This window comes from Diuraphis noxia, unplaced genomic scaffold (assembly GCF_037042655.1).
Source record: "Diuraphis noxia isolate RWA-SAM2 unplaced genomic scaffold, SU_Dnox_SAM2 contig0004, whole genome shotgun sequence".
In the NCBI taxonomy this organism is placed as follows: domain Eukaryota; kingdom Metazoa; phylum Arthropoda; class Insecta; order Hemiptera; family Aphididae; genus Diuraphis; species Diuraphis noxia.
The window spans coordinates 45159173-45186432 of record NW_028301714.1 but is presented as its reverse complement, the minus strand read 5'-3'; the positions used below and the strand labels follow the sequence as shown (position 1 = coordinate 45186432).

Genomic DNA, 27260 nt, shown 5'->3' with positions numbered 1-27260 from the left:
TGATTAAGCGCAAACAGTTTACAGTATGTTGTCACTGTTATCAGTTATCACAGCTGCTATCAAGACATTCAGAAATCGGTGGAAAGTGTGTACCACGGTTAAAGATATATATATATATATATCTTTAATCGTGGTGTGTACCAGTGTACCAGTGTACCAGTGTACCCATGGAATATTATTCTGCGATCCAAACATAGACCAACAAAATAGACGGAACATGACGTAAGTAGACACCCATGTTGACGATATGCTGCGTACCACGGTGCCACAAAGCACCGAAGCACACCGCACTATAAAAAAAAATAGCAACGCACGATAAAAATCCATATCAATAATATTGTACAACTACTGTACAAGTATTGTACGATTGCTGTTATCATTATTCTTTACACACGTGTTGATTGTTCTGACGGTTGTTATTTCATTTTTTGCACTGAGTATTTTTTGTCGTTTAATTTTCGGCAATAGCTATTTTTTGCGCTCCAATATTATCACAATTTTTATTGTGTAGAAATTAAAAAAAAAATTTTTGTTCTGAATGGTTATCACAACTTTTCTTGATCGCACAGTAACGCAGGGAAGAATATGGTCATATGAATATTCCTTCTATAAGTATAACACTTATGATTCAAACTTAATTATTTCAAATTTCAAATTGCGTTTACCGCTATTATAGAACCACAATAAAACATGGGAGAAATAATACGAATTACGATAACAGGGTGTATGTATTATTTACATTATTTTTAGGTAAGGAAATGTATGATCTTCACTACATCGTGACGTTAACCAATAAAAATATTATTTAAAAAAAAATATTTAATTCATCGGGATCCTAAAACACTGAACAAAACTACAACTTATATTTCCTTTTTTTCCGTCTTCTGTATTCTGACCTTTAGGTATAATCGTACTATGCGGAAGATGGAAATTGAATTTGTTATTTACTTTAAAGTTTACCTGTTAAACCCAAAAATTAAAAGTTCTAGAAATTAAAAAAAAAAGACTAGGTAGTAGCGTATTTTTAACAGTCCTTTGGACGAGTTATACGTATAGATCAAAATCAAATCGATTGTACAATAAATGAATTACAATACGAGGTTCATTACAAATCAAACGATACCTAATCAAACAAACGAGTCAATAAAGGAACTTAATTTTAACATTTTCCGGATGTATACACAAATTTAAAATATGAATCTCACATTTTATAAAAATACAACTAAAACATACCTATTATGATTACAATTTTTGACGAATACCATTTGTCCATTTTACCCATTTCAGCGCATACCTACATTTAAGTGTATAGCGATTATCAATACCCGATATAGGTACATCGTACCTATAACTGTATTCAATGGCGGCGGGATATGAGGTTATTTGAAGCAATTGCTTAATGCTTTATGTCTGAAATCCCTTTGACCACTGCTGCTTTTTAGGGTTGGTGGTAAAAAATATTTAAAATATACAATATACTTGAAAGCTTCCACAATTTCGCGCCGCCACTGACTGTATTGATGTATATAGTCATATAATCGTAAATACGTATATTAGTGTATAAGTTAAACCAGTTGTGCCAATCAGGCACAGGATGCAGGGTGCAGGGTGTCAGGGTGTGCACCTACACACCCTAAAATTGTTTTATCTACAATAATTTATTCATTAATACTATGATGGCCTTGTCACCTTCACCTTCAGTTTACCTATATCTAAATTGTACATAGTACATACATGATACATAGCTATTCATTGGTAAAATAAATGATTTTAAAATATTGTAGGTATTCATTGATTTGATCAATATCACTTTATCCACCGATAAGTATAAACTTTTAATGATAATAATCGTTACCTTTAGAAAAAATACATGATAATTATTAAATTATTTCAATGATAAATCAGATTGCACGCGAAAACGAAACTGAGCGCGCAGACACACCGTTTTAGTTTATAATTTTTATCAATACTATTTTATTTATCTATATTAAAATTAATAATTCTTATTTTTCCAGGAAAACTGTAGGACTGAAAACTATTTTTGGCAAATAACGTGGATTATATAATTATAAATATAATATTACTTCTTAACTAACTTTAAATATCTATAAACAAATATTTGCCAATACCGATGTTTTTAAGTTGCATTAACTAAAACAACTTAAAAGTTATGACTGATGAGTGATCTTTTAATATAAATATATATTATATATCAAACATAGCCAAAAATAACAAATAATATATAGGTATAAAATACGTTTCAGAAAACTAAGTTATAGTTAATATTTTCGAGCTTTATTGAACTTAGATATATATAAATATATAATGTATTCATACGCATAGATAAATAATAATAAATTAAAAAAAAAAAAATAATAATAATAATAAAATACTTAAGTTTGAGTTTTTAACACTCTAAATTTATTGCACAACCAATAAAACAATACGAGACTTGATGGCAAGCAATATTTTACTTAAGAAATAACAAAATAAAAGATAAATACTCAATGGTTTACGATTACGATACATATAGTATAAGCATTCGACTATTAAAGCAGTAAAATTCTAGAACTAATCAATATAATTTAATGTCATTTTAATATTGGACTGCAGCTATTAATGAGCGTATAAGCGACTATATAAAGTTATATAATTGAATAAATTATTTCAGATTACAATGCTTTAATATTTGAACATTAAGAGCAAATTTTGTTAAGAGATTATAGATAATTTCCTATGGTGTGTATCTACGTGTAAGATATTTTAAACATTAGGTAACATTGGATACAGGAACGTAGATGTGTTGTCTCGACTTATAGAATTTTCCGCAACACAAGTATATTCACCCATGTCTGACCAGCTTAAGTTGTTTAAAATTAGCTCTCCTTCGGGACCCAACTGTAAAATATTTTTTTAAATATCGTAATTAATCTACTGTGCTATAAACAATGTAAGGGAATTATTTACTTTGCGTCTGGAATCGATGTCAGTGTCTATTATGTTACCAAAGTTGTCTTTCCAATATTGCCTGTATGGTGCAGTGTCTGTTACCACGCATGGTATAACTACAGTTGAACCAATCATCTGCGTTATGATTGGACTCCACTTGACTATTCTAGTTTTACCACTGGAACACTGAACTGCCCTGCCTGAATATTAATAATAGGTAAATAATTGAAAAAATATGTAGGTAGGTCGTAGATATTAAGTAGGTAAATAATTGGTGAAATGTTTAATTGTATAAATCAGTTGTTAGAAAATGTGAGTATACTAAAAGTATAATCAGTAGAATGACATAATAATTTAATATATTAGGTAACCTTATTTTGTTCTATTTTTTGAAAACATAATATTATTTACCTTCAATTGAGATTGCGACTGGATCACTGGCCATTGTCTGATCCCTTGCTTGACCACTACACGTATAAACTCCTTGGTGATGTGGTTGGACACAGTCAATTACATGTCTTACTGTAACTTTACCGACACTTTGAAATTCACCAGAATCTTCGAATTCATTTGGACCTAATGTAATCTATAAACATGGATATATTCGTATATTACGCATTCATTATAATAACGTATAATTAATTATTATCTGAAAAGTATTTATAGCATACAAATACTCATAATAGATTTACACATTTTTAACAACTTATTTACCTGATTGAGTTGTATTCCACGATTCCATTGTGCTTGAGGCACAGGGCTACCGAAAACCGTACATTCAAGTTCAACCCTGCCACCAGGAGGAACTCGAATAGGGTCTGAGGGCGTTGCTTTTACCATTACCCAATCTTTAAGTTCAAATTTTGCTGCATTTTTTTCATTACCTGTTGATTAAACAAATGTAATAAGTAAAAATAAAAACGAAACCATTGTATTACTTAATATGTAAAATAGCATTATTGCGTCAAAATTAATATAAGTACTAAAATATATTAAGAAAATGTATCAACTAACCTCTAAATGTCGATTCATCTGAAAGTGAGTTCTGGAAAAACAAAATTTAAAATAACCAATTTAATACATATTATTATTATATTTGTATGGCCTAATTTAATGTTTAATTAAAAATGAAAATTTTCTAATAATTTATGGTTCAATTTATTTTAATGAATCTATACAATAAAAATGCTTTATTTTATAATATTTAATTTAATTTTTCTCATCAAGATCTATTGCGTATTTACGTATAGAACAAGAAGTCTTATTAATAAACATAAGTAACCATATACCTATATTTATAGCACATGTTACATTCTATACATTTTTGATCTACTTATGAATGATGCAGACAATCAACAACTAAAAAGTAATTATTATTTATTAACTGCAACTTTATTTTATATATTTACCTGTTTTACAATAATTTAAATCAACTAATAAAATGTATTATAATCAAATATCAAGTAATTTATATTATACACGTATAATATTAATCTACATTTGATAAATATTAAATAAGTAAGAATTTTATGATAAAGTAGAAAGCAGCACATTATAAGGTATAAGAGCATTAATTAGTTATTGTGTTGTCATTTTTAATTACGATATATGTATCTATACCTACTACCTTCTCCCTTCTGTATCTATTACCAAGACACCTAATCAAACATTAGTTATTAGTTGTTATTAATAGTGCAATAAAGAATAGTATACTGCCGTATATTATATAGTATATAACTTATATATTTGTACCTATATAAATTATATGCTTAGTTTAAATTTTAAAATCGAAAAATAACTCTTACGTATAATATTCTCGAGTAGGTAAAATACAACTAGGATTAATATACTATTAAGCTCAACAAGGTTTTTTTATTTACATAGGTACCCATAAACATTGTTAAATATACCAATTAACTAATTTAATACGTCTGTTTAATAGACTAGCTACCTATTATACTATAAATATAATAACAAAAATGTGATTTAAAAACATATAATAACGTATAAACAGAAACACCACTTCAAATTAACAATAGGTAGGCATCTACAAAAACATAAATATTTGTTTAATAACAAACATGCACTTTGGTATATAATTTTGTTCGACAATAATTATAATTCATACCCTTTTTTAAATAATACTATGCGTATTAAATACATGTATAAAATATGATATATAAAACTATTAATAAAATATTTACCTCTATAATATGGTTCATCGGTAAGACTGCAGCGAATCCAATACTATTGATCATGACTAACCAGGAAAATCCTAGTAGCATTGCTGAATATCCCATATTGGCGTCTGTTTGTGCACTTTTGAAATTTACTGTAAGTTACAATTTAATGTTTAAATGTAAAACGAAATTATTACAATATACAACTATTAAATGTTTTTAAAAATAAATGAACACTAATTAAATTACTAAATAAAAAAGTAATTTTTTTTAAGTTATTAGAAGGACAAAAGAATAGATCCTTGGTTTGGATTCTTTGTATTGGGATGGTTTTGAGAATTGGATTTGCGATGTAGTTGAAGACGTCATGTTTCAAGAATTTGGTTTGTGCTGGTTAAGCGGAAATCGTTGTGTATATTTAGTATGGTGTCTTAGAAAGGAATGAATACTGCGGCGTCCAGTCATGCTTTATATACTCTGAATATTATCTAAGAACTCTAAAATATTGCATCATCCAATGTAACCAGATGAAATTTTTATTTATAACAAAGGTCAAGTTTCTTAAATCCAATTTAGATAAACGAAAATTTTAATGTACGTTTATCGAATTGAAAAAAAGCAATATTTTACTTGACTTAATGTAGTATTTTGTACAATTTTAAAATTATTTAAATATCGATACAGAATATGCTTCATAATAATAAATAGCTATTATAGTATCACTATTTTATTATAAAAGTCCACTAAGATGTCCATTATTATTATCTAACTGATTTTCAAGTATTATGGTTTTTTAAAAAATATGAATAATAAGCTATAGGTATATTAATGTAAAAAATTAAATTAAAAAAACAATTCTACGTATTAAAATAAGTAGGTTTCAAATCCCTATGATTAATACTTCTTAAATCACATAATATTTCACGTAAATATTCAATTTCTACGAAATTTAAGCTTGAAATGTGTGTAAAAAATTGAAAACTTATATATGGAGGAATTTTACATTTCATTTTAAGTCTTATATATTAAATTTTCAAATTGTACAAAATAATAAATAACTAAGAAATTATAATATTATGCTTATTTTTGCATTTTCGATGTGTTTCGTCAATATTTGAATTTCAAACGCTTATAAAAAAATGTTTGCCTCTATATTTTATAAATTATTTAATTTGATTAGAGTTAAACCAAATATGAGGAATCCACTTTAAATTTTCAAGCATTTTGATCGAGTGAAACAATATGAACAACATTTATATAAACAAAATCTAATAATGGTACATAATTTTAAATACCAACAAATAGCTTAAAATATAATTTAAAGTATTTTTAAAATGATGATTTAAAATATAAAAGTATAATGTGTCAAATTTTTACCTTAAACGTTTTTAAATTGCAACACAAGAATAAAACTAAATCATTTGAATATAAATCGTTATTTTACTCTTGTGATTAAATCCAACGTAATGAACATTTGAACTTAGTAAAAAATGTATGTGAATTTATGCTAAAGTTTTTATTTGAATTCCAGGAAAAAACTTATAATAAATCTTGTGTACTAAATTAGTAAGCTATTTTACTCACAATCAACCAGACCTCAATCTTATCTAAGTACATAAATATTAAATAGTAACGACTATTTTATATTTTAGTTGGTATGTAGTACTACTTGTACACTCAAACATTATTACATGTTTACTCACTTTACTATCATAAATTATAGCATAATATGATGTAACGTTACAAAAATTATTATTATGTTAATATAAACATAATACAAATAGTTATCTAAGAAAGACCGTTTTTAATATTTATTGATATGATATGCATATTTGTATAGCCGTATAGGTAATTTAGTCATATATAGACAATATAATTGATTGTTGATGCAGATATATGAATTCTGCAAAGAATCACCGGTCATCGCATCAGTTAATATTTTATATTTAAATAAAACAGAACATTAAATATTAACACAATTTTGGTATTTTGAATATATATACCATATATTGTGTTTTACATTTTTTTTAAATATATAATTAAAATATATTTGAAAGGTATTAATTAATTAAAATATAATGAAAAAAAACCAGATAAGCCGTTTTGCCGTATACAGAACTCTGTAATCGATATATTACAAATTGAATTGAATGATAAATCACATTGTACCTACACGATTGAAAAGGATTCTGAGCGGATGATATTTTATAATTTGTATATATTCTATATTTCAATTAGTATATTAATTTTCTATCAGTATTACGGTAGATTGAACAAATTTTTGCCTAACACAAATCACATATATTTTAATATAATTGACTTATAATTCAATACCTATACCGACGTATTTACCGTAAAAGTATACTAGTAGGTTCTTGGTATAATCAGTTTTAAATTAATCTAAATATTTTGAAAAGGTCAACGAATTCCTTATATAATACTTAAGCTTTTTAAATCGCAGATAAAAATATATCATACGTATCAAAAATTAACTAAAAAGTAGAAATTTAATTTTCATTCAAACATCCCATTTTTATCATTAGTCAGTACTAACTAGATCCAATACGATAATAGAAACACTTAAAGTTAAATCTTAAAGTATTTTTTTCACAATAAAAATTGCGTGTTGCAGTGATAACCATTCAGTACAAAACAGCAATGCATTTAATTATTACATTTTTAACTTTTTTTTTGTTTGTGTTTAATATTATTTTTCATTATTATCAATGAAACGTTGTACGTCAATGTAATATTATACTAATTTATATTACTTACTAATAAAGTAATAAATTATAAGAACGTACTTAATAAAATAAATAATAATTTGACTCATTAAGCCATATAGGTTATATACATTTACAAAAAAAATCTTTGATTTAACGTGTAATATGTAGGTGTGTCATCATGTAAAAATATGATGTCTGCCACTGTAGAGATTTTACTACAAATGTTAAGTCTAATCTATAAAACCATTGAACTAAATAATATACTATCAACATCCAACGTATTGTATTCAGTAAATTAATTGATTAGGTAGATATTATATAGTGCCTACCAAGTACCAAACACTTAAATCGATAATATTTCACGTGCAACGTTAATACTATTAAAGGTGGCCTTATTAGTCTATTAATGTATTTTATCTGAAATATGGCGATTAGCGTGATACAATGGCACCATGACATGGACAGGAAGTGATTATGAATTTTAAATATATTTAACTCGGTAGTTAAATTAATTTAATGTTGTAAAACTGTCAGCCGTAATTTAAAATCATAACTGGCATATACCCAATTCTGAATATTCTGTATAATATATTATATCTTCTCCTTCAAATTGTAAAATAAATATGTCTTCACTGTATAATATAGAAGGTATAGTTAATAGTAGTGTTATATAGTCTCGTCGTAATACAAACATTCCTAATCCTAAAGTTTTTCTATAACATATACTCATAATATAATATATTCTACCGCTTTCATTAACACTTACATAACTTAGGTTGTAAATATGTATTTAACCCAAAATTTGATAAATTAATTAAAATAAATCCAAGTTTTTAGAAATTAAATGAATCAAAAATCTAGATACCTATTTATTAATAACTGTGCCTAAGCGACTAGTGTTAAAATTCTAAAAATATATGAATATCAATATTTAATAGATTTCATGATTTAATGTACTAGGAAGATCTAAGTATAAAATGTATTCCAGACGTCAGCAGGTACCGAAAAATAGACGAGTTTGGAGTTGATACTTTTAGTATGATTAATATGATTACTACACAAAAATAATTATTCCATTAATTGTTCTTATTGTTCTATTATAAAACAGATTAAATAAAAACCTTATGTAACAAAAAAAAATAGATTAAATTTACCAAAGGAAGAAGCTAGAGAGAATTGATATACAGTGTGATTCACCAAGCATGCTCATCCCCCTTTTTACTTTAATAATAAATTTATTCAAATTCTGATTTTTTGAAATTTTTAAATATACTTAAAACCCATATTTTTAAATTCTTGATATATTTTTTTTTTGTATTACTTAAGGATAAGGAGCATATACTGTAGTGATACAAACTCTGTTTTTCAAATGAACCCCCTCCTTTACTATCAATTATTATTTAGTGGTTATTTTTGTTTTGAAAACTGAAATATCTAATTTAAAACTCGAATGAGTAGTTTCTCTGCAGTTATTAAAATATTTGCACTAGTTAGGATAGTAGTCCTTAAAATGGGCTTATAAAAATTTAAAATAAACGTAAAATTATATCTAGCAATTATTATATTCGAGCCATTTTTACAATTATTAATATTAATGACTGAAATATTCAAATCATCATAGATCCCACAGCTTATAAGCCCATTATTACTATGGACTCTTATTAATACTTTAGAACACAAAGTTAAACAACACAAAAACTACTTGTACAAATGTTGATTCTGATACATTAATATTTAAAAAAAAATTGTCCTCTGTATAATTTACAGTTGGAAAGGGGTGTTCTCATTTAAAAACCAGAAGTTTGTGTTTCTACAGAACATTAAGTTAAGTAGTACAAAAATCCCAATTATTTGAAAATATTGTCTTAAAATACATTTAAATATTCCAAAAATCAAATTTTGAATAATATGTTATTGAAGAAGAAAAAAGTGGTAAGCATGCTTGGTGAATCATACTATATATAGCTGGTAAAAATCATGAATTAATACTTAATAGTATTTATTATTCATGATTTTTACCAAATTACCGATGGCATAATACAATTATCGGTACACGGTATAACGACTGACTTTAAATTCCTTTAACTTAAATTGTTTTATGATCAACAAGGAATATTTAAAGACTAAAATAATAATAACTATATTGAATAATATTAAATAAAGTATAGGTACTTTTGATTTATAAATCTGTAAAAAATATTGAATGCACATTTTTTTTTAACTAGCCACTCAGGTAATTTATATAGATATTCGTAATACATCTATAAAAATGAACATAAAATATTTAATTTTCTTATTTCAATTATATATCAATATATCATATAGTTTTAGAGTTTAGTGATCCTATTTATTATGGTTCAGTATAAAAACTATGACATCATATTATATAATAATAATCTATAGATCATATATTAATAATAATATATTATGGCTATTATGCTGTAACATCGATTACTGATAGGTTGTACAACATTGCAAAACCTAAATGTTAATTGAAGACCTTTACCATTTATCAGTATTCAGTATAGACTACATAGGTACTTATTATACTCATTCGCGAGAATTATTAACTTATTCTTATATAAGTGATATTATGTACGATGCATATATTACAATATTTTGTTATTTCAGGTAATTAAATACTATTCTGATTTGTGATTCACATATTTATTTAAAATTGCATAGTTTATTGTTTATAGACAGTATACATTGTACAATATTTAGATGTTTTAGGGGTGCTCTAGTTTTATGCAAAAATTGGCTTTTCTGTTTACCCACCTGTATAATTTTATATGTATATATCTATTTTCCACCATATCACATTTCAGTTTTTATACTTTGAATAGGCCCTTATTGGCCTTATTATAAAAATAATAATTGACAATGTTGAGGTTAAAAAAAATAATTTTAAATCTAACTAAAATTAAAGATAAACATTTATTAATAAAAATTATTAAAAAGAACACATTCAAAAATAATTACAAATTAAATAAATATATTGTATTTTATAATGTTATTCTTTGATATGGGTCAATTATTACAAGAATAATTAATATTGTATACCTATATAAATAAATAATTTATTTTAATCGTTTATGCAAGCGAAAATTTCACAAAATAATATAATCATAACAACACTTTATATTAACTGTCATAGTGTCATATATTTTGCTTACGTAATTTTTTAATTCCAAGTAATGGGAAAAAGGCGCAGTTTGTGAGAATATTATTCCATTGGTTCATAATTTAATTTATCGATTCTTACAATAAGGGACTAATTAAAATCTAAAAACTAAAATTCGATAAACAAATAGATCGATTTTGGCGGAAAGAGATGAAGGTAGAATCTTAAAAGATTGGTGTTTTTTCAGTTTAAATGTTGACTACATTAGGTATTCAAACGTATAAAAACGATTTCTCCTCAAATAGATCAATTGTCAAAAATAAATATCAACTGATATAATATTAGATATTTAAAATATTTAACGAATTAACAGTTTTTGCGTACAATTTTTCAAATAAATGTGTTGATCTTGATTAAAATTTAATACACTCACATAATTCATACTACTAAAGAATAAAATGTATAGAGTTTACTCATTAAATAGTTATCTTTGTTTATATTTTATTAGTATAACATGAGTTATGACTAATATAATTTAGTTTGCTATAAACATATCTTATACATATAATACAATCATGCATAATATATACATAAGATACACGTAAAAAGAAGGGAACACGCAATTAAATTATTACAACTATAAGTAAGTAATCTTAAGTTATGGAATACCATTACATAGATAAAATGATAGATTACTAAGAATTTTATTGTCGGTGCGTATTAAATCACGATTGCTTTAATGATAATTGAATTAAACAATTACTGATGATAAATTCATGTGTTTCCTAATTAATTCTAACCAACATGGCAACATATTTCATACTTAAATGCATTACAAATTGGGAACAATATATTCAACAATGTTAATACTGTTTTACTTCTTTGGAAACAATCCTATAATACAATATTGTCGACTTGAACAATTAAGTTATAAAGCAAAATCGTTTACACAAAGAGGCCGGAGAGACGATGTTTAGAGAATGTGGTTACTATATAGCTGATACCCTCTCTATCAATTTTAGTTGGCAAGTTAGAAGTTTAATAATATATATTTGCATAGACATACCTAAATAGAAATCTTCGTGTACTATTTTCGTTCCACCAGTCAGAAACATGGACACAGTATATAATTCATATTTTTTTAACAATTAAAATTACTATCTCTCAAATACATAATACAAAATAATTAAGTGTACTAAAATAATTTATGATTTACAAAGAAAATAATAATAATTATATGTACCTTCCTATATTAAATAAAACTATGAATGCATGATTTAGAATATATATATAGCCATATAGGTAATATAATATATATAGGTTTTTTTTAATTTTCAAAATGACTTTCAACATTTTAATTAATATAACCTCACAATATTATTGTAAAATCTGGCTAAATGTCTAAATGTGCAATTATTGGAAGTACTTTTGTGTTTTATCTAAAAATGATGCTATAATACTCAAATATTTAAAATTGGAAATATTGTATTATTTAAAAAAAATGTGTTATGAAAAACCATGATTTAATTTATCATTAATAAGGTGGGTTTATAAAAAAATAATAGCTACAACTTATTTAAGCATTTTAAAACTTTTCATATTATATCTAGACATAGGTATTATATTATAAAATATAAAACTCTTATCATTTGTAAACATGTTTTTCGTCGCATGGAACACACCTTTTTAAAATGTTTATATTTTACGTTAATATCGATTTAATGTTTAAACGAAATGTTTTAAAACATTTTTTAAGCATTTTATCTATATTATTTTTACATAAAAATATACTCATGGTTATTGATAATAATTGATCATATATGATATATTATAATAAATTAAAATGTACTTATATATAATTTAACAATGCTTATTATTTAGGAACAACTGTTTGTAATTCTTATATTTTTCAAAATTTAAATTTTTTTAATGAATACGTTTTTAACTTTAAGGGGTAGGCAATTAAAAATTTTTGATTTTAACTGAATTTAAATTTGAGTAGATAATTCGATTTTCAATGCATAAATTGACATTTATTTGTGCTAAATAGTAAATATATTAAAAGGTCTTATTTAATTGAAGGGTTTTAATCATTTAAATTTATAATCTAGTTTAAATAATCATCTTTGTCATTATATTTTCAATCAAAATTAAATTAGTATGAATTATATTTTATTATATTGATTCATTTGAATTTAAATAAAGAATACTTAAATAATTTAAATTAAAATAATTAATAAACGTAGTAATGATAGTTTCCAGTATGTTACAGCCATATAATATATTTACAAAAAATGTATTTAATAAATACTTTAAAAATTATAAAAACTCACTAATATTAAGAATAAAAACAAAATATAATCAAAATAATATAAATCACTAAAATATGTATGAATATTATAGAAATATCACGGCTCATTTTTAAATTTAAAAATAGAATTGACGCTAATAATATTACGAAGACATCATTCAATTATATTAAATAGGTAATGAAATATAAATTATTTTTGTTACTAATTTATGTTTTTATGATTCAACTCGGATTGTCTATAGTATATATTTTATAATAATGGTTAAAATATAAACAGAATATCTACACATGCTAGTTTAAATTAAAATTAAACCTCGATTTTAACTATCAATGTTCTTACAATAACGTGCTGGTACTCACGTAGTCTTTACGAAAGTCGGTGCGCCGTGTACTGGATTTGATGCAACAAGTCGTAATGATCTGACTATTGGTCCCTCTAGGCTTTATAAACGATAGTCGCAGCTGTTACGTGACGCAAGCGTCGGATCAGGAAACACAAATTCAATATTAATTATCTTAGTGTATACATTTCAATTAGTAAACTGATAGTAACCCCCGTGGACCCTTAACAGGATATTAAATCGACATTATTAGCTATTATATGTACTTCACGGGCGGTACATAATACTATATCCTATACTTGTTCCGTTAATGTATTTGAAAATTGTATTATTTTATAACAATAAAATATGACCAATTTAAAGAAAGAAGACAATTAATAAGTTGTAATATTTGATCAGATAAACTGTGTGCACAAAAATATAGCGATGGATATGTATATAGTATGCATTTAATTGAACGAATAAAAGATAAAATATTACATTAAATTAAAATCATTAAATAATTCAAACAATACCATAATATTTCGATTCAACTTACTTATATATAATCATTATATTTGTTTTATTTTATTCTACCATAACTTCAAGTCAATAAAATATTAATTTAAATGTTCTTGCTAAATCTATGACCTGGTTCTTATAATATACCTACCAATTAAAGTTGAAATAATCACATTTGTATAAACTGTATCAGTAATTAGGCTGCAGGTAGGTACTCAAAACGTATAATAAATTGTAATAGACAATAGTAAACAATAGTCATACTAGTAAAACCTCTTCAATAAAGCACGTAGGTATTTGATAAGTTTATGTTTATCTTACACAAGTATCAACAAATCAGACAGGATTGACATTATTATCATCAAATTGATCAGGCTTAAATTAATTTATACTATAACATAATATATTAAAAAGGCTTATGTGCTTCTTAGGTATTTCTTATTACCTATGTCATCGATTAAACATAAATAGGTAGTATTTTACTACTGTTTAGTTGAATATTGTACACTGTAATACAATAATAAAATATAATATTGTGAACATTAGTTACTTATGTGAGCACGTAAATTTAAAATAAAAATTGAAGTATGTATATTTTTAATTTATAGCAATCAAATGTATTTGTTTTTTATAAGTTTGTATTATTATTTATTATTTTCATCAACACAAACCACATGCTAACAAATATTTACCCTATTTTGTTCAACACAGCAACAATGTCATCTAAAACTAGTTTTGTAAGGACGTACAGTACTTGAGCATTCAAATACTTTTTAAGTGTGCCTAATCAAATACGTATTTTAAATACATTTGAATAAAATACTCGGGTAAAGAATTTTAAACACTTCCTAATTGTATCCATAATAGTATGCATATTTAAAATTAATTTCTAATATTCAAGATTGTTTTATTTTTAGTTTATTTTTTTTTCGATTCTATTACTATGAAAATGCTAAAAATAGGTTTAGTTTATTTTTTAGGTAAATAAATATGTGATATAAGTTATATGATAAGTAATATATTAAAACTTTTAAAATATCTTTATCCTTACTTTTATAAATTATTAGACTGCCTAAAATCATTAATGAAATAAATGCATATAGAAAAATATGTAGTTATTGACATTCAAGATCTAATTGATATAATAGCAAAATATGCTTTAGGTCAATTCAAAAAATACTCGTTATATAAAGAATTAAAGAATTTTTCGAGAAGTATAATATGATTGTTTTATTCTTTGTATCAACATTATGCACTTAACCTTATTTTATTTTCATCTGTGATATATAAGTTTTTGTAAGAGAAACCTTTTTAGTATATTTATGTGAATAAGATAAATATAAACAGGTGCATGGCACTATTTTAATTAATTATATATATATAAAAAAATAGATTTCAAATTGATTGATTATTTCATTATAAATAGATAATATTTTGATTGATTTCCAAGGCATTTGTATGTATTAAGTTTGGTGCTTAAACAAAAAAAGAAGAAAAAAATGCTTACATTCATTTAGTGTGCCAAATCGACTAGGTCTGGAATAAAAAAAATTATTTTTTAAAACTCATTATGTAAATGGAAACATATTTATTATTTATATTACCTGTTGATACATGTGTATGGATTCATTGATATATTGTACCAAGTACAATTTATCAAATCTCATTAATTAATTAATTAAGTAATTAATAATCTAAAATATAGTCATATAGATTTATGATTTTGCGTCTAATTACGTTACATATTATATCATTTATTAAACAATTATAGTATTGCAATTATTCAGTTAAAACTATGACTAAACATGATTCATATAAATATAAAATAATACTATACAAATTAAAAATGTACATAATTATTTATAATTCATTAAATGTTTGTTTGATGCTGTATTATCTTTGTCTATATTTTTATAATTATAATTGACCTTGGTTGATCTCTAATAATTAATAACTCATTACTATTGATAATATAATATTATTTTATTTTGACATAAATCATTTAATAGTGGTATCTGTGTGATATATTTAATATTAAATTTTATCAATAGGTTATCCATTAACTCTTTTTAAAGTTTAAACTTAGTTCAATACTTCATTTTAATTAAAAAATAATAATATTTTACAAACAGCCATTTAAAATTAAAGACCAAAAGTATCTATTGACTGTAGTTTCCTTTGATCATTCGAAATTGAAGAGTTAAGAACTTCTTAGTACCATTTAGCATATAAATGAAATTTACCTATAAAATAATATTATAGTATTTGCCATTTGGTTACATTAGTCATTAAGTTACCTATTACCTATTTATAATGTTTTCATAATATTGATCGTAGTATTTTTTACTATATAGCGTTTATATTTGACTTTATGGAACATATTTGATCTAAACTATATTTTTATAGCATGGGGTGTCCATTTTTATTAACTATTATTAATTTATTTATTATATTTTTTTTCAATATTAAAAATATAAGAAAAGAGAAAAATTAAATCTGTATACACAAACAATACAATGAGAAAATGAGTTTATATTTTTATAGAAATTTGGCTGTATTCATAGTCATATAATATTAAATTTCGTACACACCGTAAATCGTTATCAAGTACGTTTAAAAGATTACACGAGTAATACCTTTAAATTTGTTGTTCTAATTATATTTCTATAAATATTTTACAAAAACTTTCTTTTTTTTTACCAATATAATAAAGCAGCCCACACATGGACTGTCCCATCTGGAAGATTCTCAATTTATCCATAGACTAGCCCGCCCCTAATATAACACTATTGTTGAGAAGTAATAAGTAGTTATATACTATATTTCCAATAATTCTCATCCATTGAACATTTCATTAATTAATTATGATTTATGAAAAATTCGAAGTAAAACATCAATATTATACAGTTAAAATTAATAGGTACGTAAAAACAGAGGCTGAGTTAAAGACCATTTGTCCATTATAAAATTATTTTAGCATATCACTATAGTGGAGCGTTCTCTATGTATAATACTTCGAAAGTTACAAAAATGGATGTATTTTTTGTAATGTATTATTGAACATATACTGTATTATATCCTTCTAATATATGAGTTAAAATATAGATTACTTTATCTAGAATTCTAGAATAATATAATTGTCAGTTATTAGTTTATTACTTATTACAATAATAATATCTGATACCTATTATACCTAGTAGCCAATAGTATATAATACTGTAATAATATGATAAACTACATAATGCATAAATTAAAATTACTGTTCGTCTATTTGGATACTGTATGCTATCATGATTCAATCATTGTAAATTGGTAGTAGGTACTTATAAAACGTTTATTTATAGCTCCTGTATTTAAACGTTTTCAAGAATATTCTCCTTTAATTTTTAAATTTATTACAATAATATTGTTACAGCATAAAAAGTTAATATTTATTTTACCCGTCAACATTGCTGACTTGTAGAGTAAATTATCAATGTAGTTAACAAATAATATAATTATTAGCGTTTTTAAATAGGTATTTTGGAAGTTATTCAATCGTCATTCATACTAATATAAAGAGGAATCACCCATGACGAGATGCTTACTTACCTACTAATTACTACTAGTATACCTACCTATTACCAATTAAAATGAAACAATTCATTAAATAAGTAAAATGATAATAAAAAATACTAGGTAAATAGAATTAAGATTAAATATGTACAATATAAATATGAACATTGAACTGTTTAATTATTTAAGCACATTATACATATTACAGATATTAGCAATTATTGTATATTTATATAACTTCAAAAATATACCAAAGACCATGGACATTTTTCTTAAAATTTCAGAGGCGCTACAGCCTTCATTGCCACCCCTGGTTATACGCCACTGATACGTCATATTGATTCGTTTTGGCCTTTTATTACTTTTATACAAGTGTTTTCCTAATAAACTACAGTACTTAAAGTTATTCGATAATTCGAAATTCAAGGGACTGAGTTAAAAATTTGACTTATAGAGGTTTTTGATTTAACAAGTGTTCGAATAATCGAAGGATAAAAATTAATTCAAATCAAAAAGAGGTGAAAATTGTATGTATGTATACATATTACATTTATTTATTATAAATACATATTATTATATTTTACAATTATTAATTGACATTTATTTAGTTTTATTTATTATTATATTTTACATATTTAAGAAATCTGTTTTTTTTTTTTTTTTTTGTGATAAATTGCTGGACACAATCTGATCCATAGCGTTGCCTAACTTACTGGTCGCAAGATTTTGATTCGAATTATAGAGGTTCGTGAAATAAAAATTCGAATTGTAGAGTGTGTTCCACCGACAGGACATTTCGAATTATCGAGGGGACCGGAATACATGTATTTTCTTTTAATTATAGAGGTTTTCTCAGGGGACTTTGCGTTTAGTTCGAATTATGGAGTTTTTCGAATTATCGAGCGACTACTGTATAGTACAAATATTGATGGTTATAATTTAGGTACAACTGTACAAGTTAAACAATAGATACTTCGAATATATTATGTTGCCAGATCGAGCAACAAAGCTACAAAGCTATACTGTATTATGGGTTATGGCATATGATTAGTTTTTAATATGATGCCCAAAATGGCAAACTATTGTCTGATGTGAAATCAAAAGAATAATATATATTTTATTTTGGATTTAAAATAACTATTGTATCATTTTTTTATTGCTCTATAACTTCAGTATCTAATAATAGGTTATTAGTTGTTTTTTTTTTAATTGTTTTACAGCGTGTAATATAATACAACATTAGTTTACATTATTTTTATATTTTTAATTATAATTACCTATAGTATGATAATAATATAAGCCTTAATTAATAAGTTATTGTATTATTGAATTATTATTGATTAGTGATTACAAATGATTAATTTATTTTTCAATAATTAAGTGTTGGTCAATTCTTTATTTCAAAAAAATCGGATCAAATTAATTATTATTTATTTATTATTAAATATTATTTATTATTTACCACTTTTAAAATAATTATTAATTTTTCATTATTGTTAGTTCATTTTTTAAGAAGTTAACAATTTAACACCTGACTGGGTTACGACTCGAGGGTTAAAAAACATTACGTAACACCCAGTTATTGGAAGTCAAACATATTGTCAATTTAATATGACATTCGTATTTCTCGGTAATTTTCGAGAACTATAATATATGTTGTATTAGATAATAATTTTTGAAATAAATATATTTAACAAACACGAGACGGACACGGGTTACTATAAATACCATTTTTATAATATACCTGGTATAATCATGTAGAAAACCTATATAATATTATAATTAAGGATACAATATTGGACTGTAAATGAATTATTTAGTTGCTTAAAATGTATAGACTATAAATCAGTATACTTAGGATACAATAATGATTTTTAAAAGTATAGGGAAAAAATAATACAAAATTAACAATGGGGTATAAAGAATACTATATATATATATATATATATAAACTAAGGTAGGTAATAAGAGTCTGTGACTCGTAAGGACTAAGTAAACAATTATTTTTCTATTTTACCGTACAAACGTAGGTGGTAAAAAACTCTATAGACTATAAGTACTTACAAATAACAAATGTCGAATTGTAAGTCAAAATTATATAATATCATTAGAGAAACATAAATTTACAGAAGTCTGACTACAAAGTTTTTAGTATAGATTTTAAATAATTCGAAAAATTCATAAAGAAAAAAAAACTGTGAAATAGTTCACTGGAGAGAACATATATTTTTAACGACATAGATTTTAGAATTTTAATTACACTAAATAAAAGAAATAAAAATGTTCACGGATGATAATTTATAAATTATGACAGGAATATGCCACTAAAGCAAAAAAAAAATATATAAATTAGAATTAGAATAATTATACATATAACTTATATCTTAATTCTTAAAGCAGCACCCAATAAAGATAAATAACAAAGATTTAAGATTTTAAAACTTAAAAGTTATTATTGAAATTAAAATGGTAAATCATGTAATATATTTGTATCTTATGTAGTCTTTGTAGTTAGGATTTAGAAGTATAATAAATTACGAGTCTTAACTCTTAAAGATTTAAAACAAAGCAATAAACACACACTTATTTCACATTTTTTTTTTTATTATTGATCAAAATACATCGACAACTAGCCCATTAGTAAAAGAAATTTTTTTATTTTAAGAATAAAATATTAAATTTTTTACATCCTGTGGGTTTGGTACAAGTGCTTGACAGATTTGTTCGGAGATGTGAAATTGATTTCGATACTGGTTGTATTTTTGACATTCAATGATGATGTGGTTGACGGTTAAAAGTACGCTGCATGACTCACATAGTGGAGGATCGTCTTTACTCATCAAGTAGCTTTGTGTTAAGTGTGATGTGTGAGTGTGTGACCAATTCGGAGGCGGTTTATTATGGTTTCATCTTTTCTATTGAGTTCAGGAGTTTTCCATGGGTTTATATTATTTTTTATTTTGTTGAGTTTGGTGTTGAGTTTTCACCAGTGAAAATTTTTTTTTGAAGTGTCGATAAAATTTTTTTGGCCCTATCAAAATACTTGAAAATTTAATACAAAGTTCCTTATAAGTTATTCTTATAGTGATTAAAAAATTATAAGAATACATAGGCACAATTTTTTTTTATAAGCGTTTATATTTCAAATTTTTACGAAATCTGTCGAAAATGCGAAAATTTGCAAGTAATTTTGAAGTTGAAAAATACATAGGCACAATTTTTTTTTATTAGCATTTGAAGTTCAAATATTGACAAAAATTCTTCAAAACCATGAATATTTTTTTTTTTGTGTTTGTCATTACGTTTTGGGGCAGTAAAAATGCTTTGACTTTAACTTCAGTACCTTGTTAAATCAGAAAGTGAATCTAGTTGATACTTTGGGGGATCAAAAGTAAAAAATTCTTAATATTTTTCTAAATAATCGGGATAAACAAACTAAAAATTAACGGAAAAACAGGAAATTTTACGTACAATCAGTTTTTGACAAAATCAATTTTGATTTTTTATGTAACTTTAAAACGATGGACCATTGATACATGAAATTTTCACCGAATGTTTATATAAGTACCTATGTTCTACCCACCATAAATAAATTCATAGTTATAATTTTTTTTTATAAACATTCAAAGTTTGAATTTTGACAAAATACGTAAAAATCACAAAAATTCACAAATTATTTTAAGCTAGAAATTAATAAAAAAATTTCTTTTTTAAACTAAGATTTAAAAATTTAATATAAGATTCCTTACAAGTTTTTCAATCTTTATCACAAAAAAAGTGTCCACCGGAAATTAAAATTAAATTTTTATTAGCATTTGAATTTCAAATATTGACAAAAATTCGTCAAAACCATGAATATTTGCGAATTATTTTGTAGTTCAAAATTCATAATATTGTTTGTATTTTTATCTAAGGTTATAAAATTCAACAATAAGTTTTCCATGAGTTTTGCTTCAAATAGCTATAGAGAGAATTTTATAGGAAAAATGTTTTGAGCGTTTGAGTTTTAAATTTTTATGAAATCACGTAATGATAACGATTTATCCTCAAACCAGGTATATGTATATCTTTGATAATATAAGGTATTATGAATTATGATAACTACATGATAACTACACTAATTGATTAATCATGCTTTATGCAAAATGCGTCTTAATTGAAAAATAAAATATTTGTTTCAAAATAGAATATATGACAATATTTAAATATAATATATCCTAGACTGACAAATCATCTCCGTTCAGAATCGTTTTTCGTATACAATGAATAATGATACCTATCATTTCATTCAAATTTAATCCCATCCATTACAGTAACCTACTGTACAGCAGAGCGACATCCACGACTTACCCGCTTTTTAAATATAATTTCGTATAAAAAATGATAACTTAAGTAAATGTGGAATGTTCCAAATTTCTTCGATAAAATATATTCATTTGAATTTTATCAATGTTGTAAATATTCAATACTTCAATTCAGTGGTGGATTGAATTTAAATTTTAAATGACACATTTTCATATTTAAGTATTTAACACCACCACCACTTCCTAACGTCTAACCTCAAAAATCCGCAGGTTTATTATTCTCCATCCGCTTTGAAAAGTTAACACAGCTGCGTCAAAATTGAGCCTTTCGGCTATAGCTACTGTTTCAATTGCTCATAAAAATAAACTAATATGGAGGGAACGTATGAGAAATCTTGAACTATATTTACAAAACTATTTGCTAATAAGCTATTTAAAATGTTAAGCATTTTTTACTTCAAAATAATTTACACATTTTCATAATTTTGATGAATTTAATTAAAATTTGAACTTTACTCGATTGTAAAAAAATGTTATTTATATAATATTTTGCAGTATTTTTAATTACGGAAAGAACAATTAATCTTGTATTAAAATTTAAAATTTTTTTATTTTCAAAGTTCTTTAACTCAGAATCAACAATTTTAGCATACATAATAAATCGAAAAAAATAATAAATAAAAGTTAAAATATTTTGAAAAGTAAATTATGTCTATTAAATGGTTAGATACCTAACTATATGTCTTTTACGAATATTTATGAAAATTATTTCAACCCATTCCCGAAAGTACCTTCTAAATCGAATTTAAGACATTTTATTTTTGTAATTTCGTAGTTAATTTGGAGTTTCCGTTTCTCAATTTTAGCAGAGCAGTTATAATTTGTTATTGCTAGTAAAGTAGTAAATGAACAATATTAGTGTGTATCTCTATGCACCATTGTCTGCCTTCACACAACGGGAACGCGCAAATCGAAATACGTGTACACAAATATTATATTTGCTTCCGCACAACAGTAAAATAGTAAGTACCAAAAAAGAAAGTAAACATTGCCTTGATTAAATTAACTAATACAATGAATTAATTTAGAAATATATATTTGAGTTTGTTTTTTATGATTGCTTGGAAATAGATTTTCAATTTTTTTTTAGTTAACATAGCAGGTATCTATAGTATAGAAAGCTTACTAATTTTCTAAAAATATTTATAACTTGGCTTATATTTTAAAAAAAGTCACAAAGTAAAAAATTAAAATTAATTTCCTGGAAAAACTATAAGAGTCATAATATAAAAATTAAAACTAGTTTTTAAAATTCAAATCGAACGTATAGAAGTTAATTAATTTTTCTTGTCTAAAATTTAAATACATGAAAAATACAGGTTACTCGAGCCTTCTTAAATAATATAACAAAAATCAATGTGACCTTCCTAAAGTAACAATTAGTCTTTAGATAACATTTCCAATTGATATAATATAGGGTCATATAATCAATTGAAACTATTGGAGCACTCTTTCTACTAGAAAAAATGATATCAGATGAAACTTAAAAATTACACTACATCATATAAAGTGTAAAACCAAAACCAAATGTATTTGTTGCTTTACTAAAAATCTTTAATAGGAAATTAATTATTTATTTAATTATTATTTTTTTTTTTGAGCCACCACTTCATCATTTATTACAGTCATCACTTGTGACTCGTCACAATAATGTAGAATCTTAAATATTTATATCAGATATCTATCCTCATGCCCACACGTCTTAAATACCTTCCTTCAGCGAATAGGTCCCAAATATGGCGTTTAAAATAGTTATTGTATTGCGAAGGTATAGATGCGTCGTTTATTTTTGTTTTTTAGTCCCTATATTTAAATATTCAAAAGTAGATATCTACAAAAAAATTCAGTGCCACTGACACGTGTCTTGTTTCTTGTTAAATAATTATCTACATATCATGCTATTAATTGTTTGTCATACATGCGACATGCCACATGGGTACAGTTAATATATTATTTCTAATTCTATAAGTCTACAATTTAGTCCCAATAGTTGAAGCACAGCTTGATATTAAGAGTCTTTCGTTGCAGTTTAAACTTCTGGATAAATCATTTTAACAATTATTAAAGCAAATGTTTTGTATTTAAAAGTAATGTTACCAATTATGTTTAAATAATATCAATCAACCATTAAATGATTCATGAATTATTAAAGAATAAGAAAACTTTATGAATACGTTCGTATTTTGTATAGCTGTATCCTTATTTTCAAAATTATAACCTGGACGGCTGTATAGCAATAATACAGTGTGTCCCGCGAGGATTTACCCATTGTGATATCTCCCGAAATAATGGTGATATCGAAATTTTGGTTTTGTAATAAAACTCACAGGGATAATAACTACAATTTTATTGTTTCATTTTTTAATGTTTTGGTAAAAAAGTTTAAAAATATATTTTTTATTTAACTATTTCCAAAAAAATTATAGATAGACATTTTGTAGAGTTTATTTTTCTGAAAATATTGAAGTTTCAAAATTTTATTTTCATTAATTTCCTGATTTTTAATATTTTTTAGTTGGAAATAATTAAATAAAAAATTATATTTTTTAAATTTTTACAAAAACATAAAAATAAATTTAAAAATGAAATAATTGTAGTTCTTAACCCTGTGAATCTTATTATAAAACCAGAATTTTGATATCTCCATTATTTCGTGAAATATCGCAATGGGTAAATCCTTGCGGGACACCCTGTATATATACATATATATATATATATATATATGTATACACGGCGGGATTAACTACTAACGCTATCATAGGAACAGTATAAAAAAAATTGCAATAAGTATTACCTATCAAAGTAAAATAAATTATCAACAATAGACTTTTGAAAAATAAAGTAAAAACTAGTACTCGGTTATTTAATAGAATCGAATGTCAAAGATTAAAGTAAGCGGACTTTACCCTTTCACTAAATAATAATCATCATAGGTACCTATAGAGCGTGTAGCCCAGAATTCTAAATTAACGTAGACACCATGCGATGTATTGATCTGTACTCCATGCTACGTCGGAAAGACCTTATTTTTACAACCCCGGATAAATTAATACCAATTAATTCAATTAATTGTATAAAATGATAAATTCAATGTTCCAATGTCCATTTAGTGTAGTTTATGGGTTGTAAATTGTAATAGACAATATAGTACCAATATTATTATGAAACAAAATTTGAATTTTTAAAAAGTTTTCAAAACCTAAAGTTATAGTATTCAAATGTTTATTAGGATCAATTATTCATATCACACAACGATCATTTTCAATTTATATATATTTTTCAAAAACTGTGCTTGCAAGTTGCAGTAATTAATAATTATCAATTAATATGTTAAAAGAAGATTTTAATGAGTTAGCAGCATTGTCATCGTCATTAATGAAAAAAATAAATAGACCCTACTAATACAGTCTATATCATGACTAAATAGTTATTTAGCCATTGTCATTTGTCTTTATAATATTATACTTATTTCTAAAAATTAAATAATACACGACCCCAGCTCACCAATTAGTTATAAACAAATTTTTCTATAGTTTTTTTTCTAAATTCATGTATACGTAGAAAATTATTTATTTGTATATTAAAAATATAACATATAGTTACTATCATAATATTATACCTATTAATAAACATACCTGAGTTTAATTAAAATTTGTATTATTTATTCAATAATAACGAATAACAATAATGGTTGGGATTTTCTAAGGAGACAGTTGTTATGATGGGATGTGGGAAATGTTTTTTCCAAACAGCCATTATTAAATGGGGTAACATAAAATGTGATTTGTATAATACTAATACAATATTTTATTCCACCCAAAACCCTTTATTATTTATCTTATGTCAATTTATATGAAAAATAGTAATTCAAATTATAAATTTTCAATTACCAGCTAATCGCCAAGTTTGAAATATTTATCACCCTACTTGTATACATATAAATAAAAAAGTAATAAACCTTAATTTAAATTTATCAATCACCTAGGTGTCCTAGGTATTTAATGTACCTATTGCGTATATTTATATGACTGTATAAGAACATAATTGTATTCCTTATATTAATAACCTAATTATTCAATTCTATAACTTTATTCATAAGTCATCATAATTAATAGATTTGTCCTATTTTTTTGAAATTAAAATGACTTTTGGAATTGTGGATGTATCTATAACTAAAAAATTTTAAATTTAGGTCCACATTGGTGTGAGATATTAATTATTGTCAAACAAACTAGCGGCTCATAAACTGAATAATTAATGGTGTCACAGAAGGACGTAAAAAGGAGCAGTGGTTGAAGTTGAACATTGTGGAACCTTCCTTAACACAGAGTAAGTACCTATATAGGTAGCGAGATGAGTGCAGACCATTCAATATTGCCATCAAGCAACTTTTCGACTAACATTTAACAACTAACAACCGCACAAACAATCGCAGTGCATTTCTGTTCAGCCAAGTATTTAACTATCTTTGGATAGGTATAAGCGGGGTTGGCCCAGATCTGTAAAGTCATAACAGGATAGGGATATTCGCATACACACCAGAGAGCTGGGGAAGGGATATCTCCAAACTGTTATTACTACTCCTATGTGTATAATATATTTATCTTTCTGTAAATAAACGATGCTGCATGGGGGCTAAGCAATGTGAAAACAGTACGGCCTCCATGTAATGATTTAACATAAAAAAAAAGTATTTAACTATCAGGGCATAGCCATGTGGTCGTGATAACAAAGAACTAAATTTACAAAATATAGTATTATTTGTACAAATTGCTTTAAAATCGATACCTAATGTATTATGTTTATTTTATAATTAAGTTATAACAAGTTTAGTTTTAAATTATAATGTAATATACTATAACTTATTAGTTATTAATACCTAAAAACGTTATAATACACAGTATACTTTTACAATACCTATCATAAAAACATAAAGTATATACCTACCTATATATATATTATAATAATTTATAGAAATAGCTTCACAATAATAATTATGTATAACCTACATTGCAGATAAACCTGTAACCCGCAACAACGGTAGGTACCTATGTCAGCTGTACCTATTGATAGAATTAAACTCTCGACGTTTCAACTCCCGAGCCTTACATTTAATATGATAAGTATAATAATACCATCTATTAGTAAGAATTTAAAATGTATTATCTTTAATTGTATAGTTTGCACCAAACAAGAAAATACATGTACG

General features: G+C 24.8%; 1 protein-coding gene and 1 long non-coding RNA gene across 2 annotated transcripts; one reads left to right on the top strand and one right to left on the bottom strand.

Moving 5' to 3' along the window:
* The first annotated feature begins 16 nt into the window (after nt 1–16).
* LOC149056114 (uncharacterized) lies at nt 17–27260 on the top strand. The gene is made up of 3 exons (XR_016191581.1): nt 17–222; nt 26244–26380; nt 27068–27260. It is a non-coding gene; the product is annotated as an uncharacterized LOC149056114 (long non-coding RNA).
* Nucleotides 2394–13743, bottom strand: ImpL2 (Ecdysone-inducible gene L2). The gene is made up of 7 exons (XM_015510399.2): nt 13651–13743; nt 5154–5281; nt 3964–3994; nt 3664–3833; nt 3361–3535; nt 2968–3149; nt 2394–2898 (listed from the first exon to the last, which is right to left on the bottom strand). Exons 2-7 carry the CDS (start codon nt 5247–5249, stop codon nt 2764–2766), a joined length of 789 nt encoding a protein of 262 aa, XP_015365885.1. The 5' UTR covers nt 5250–5281; nt 13651–13743; the 3' UTR covers nt 2394–2763.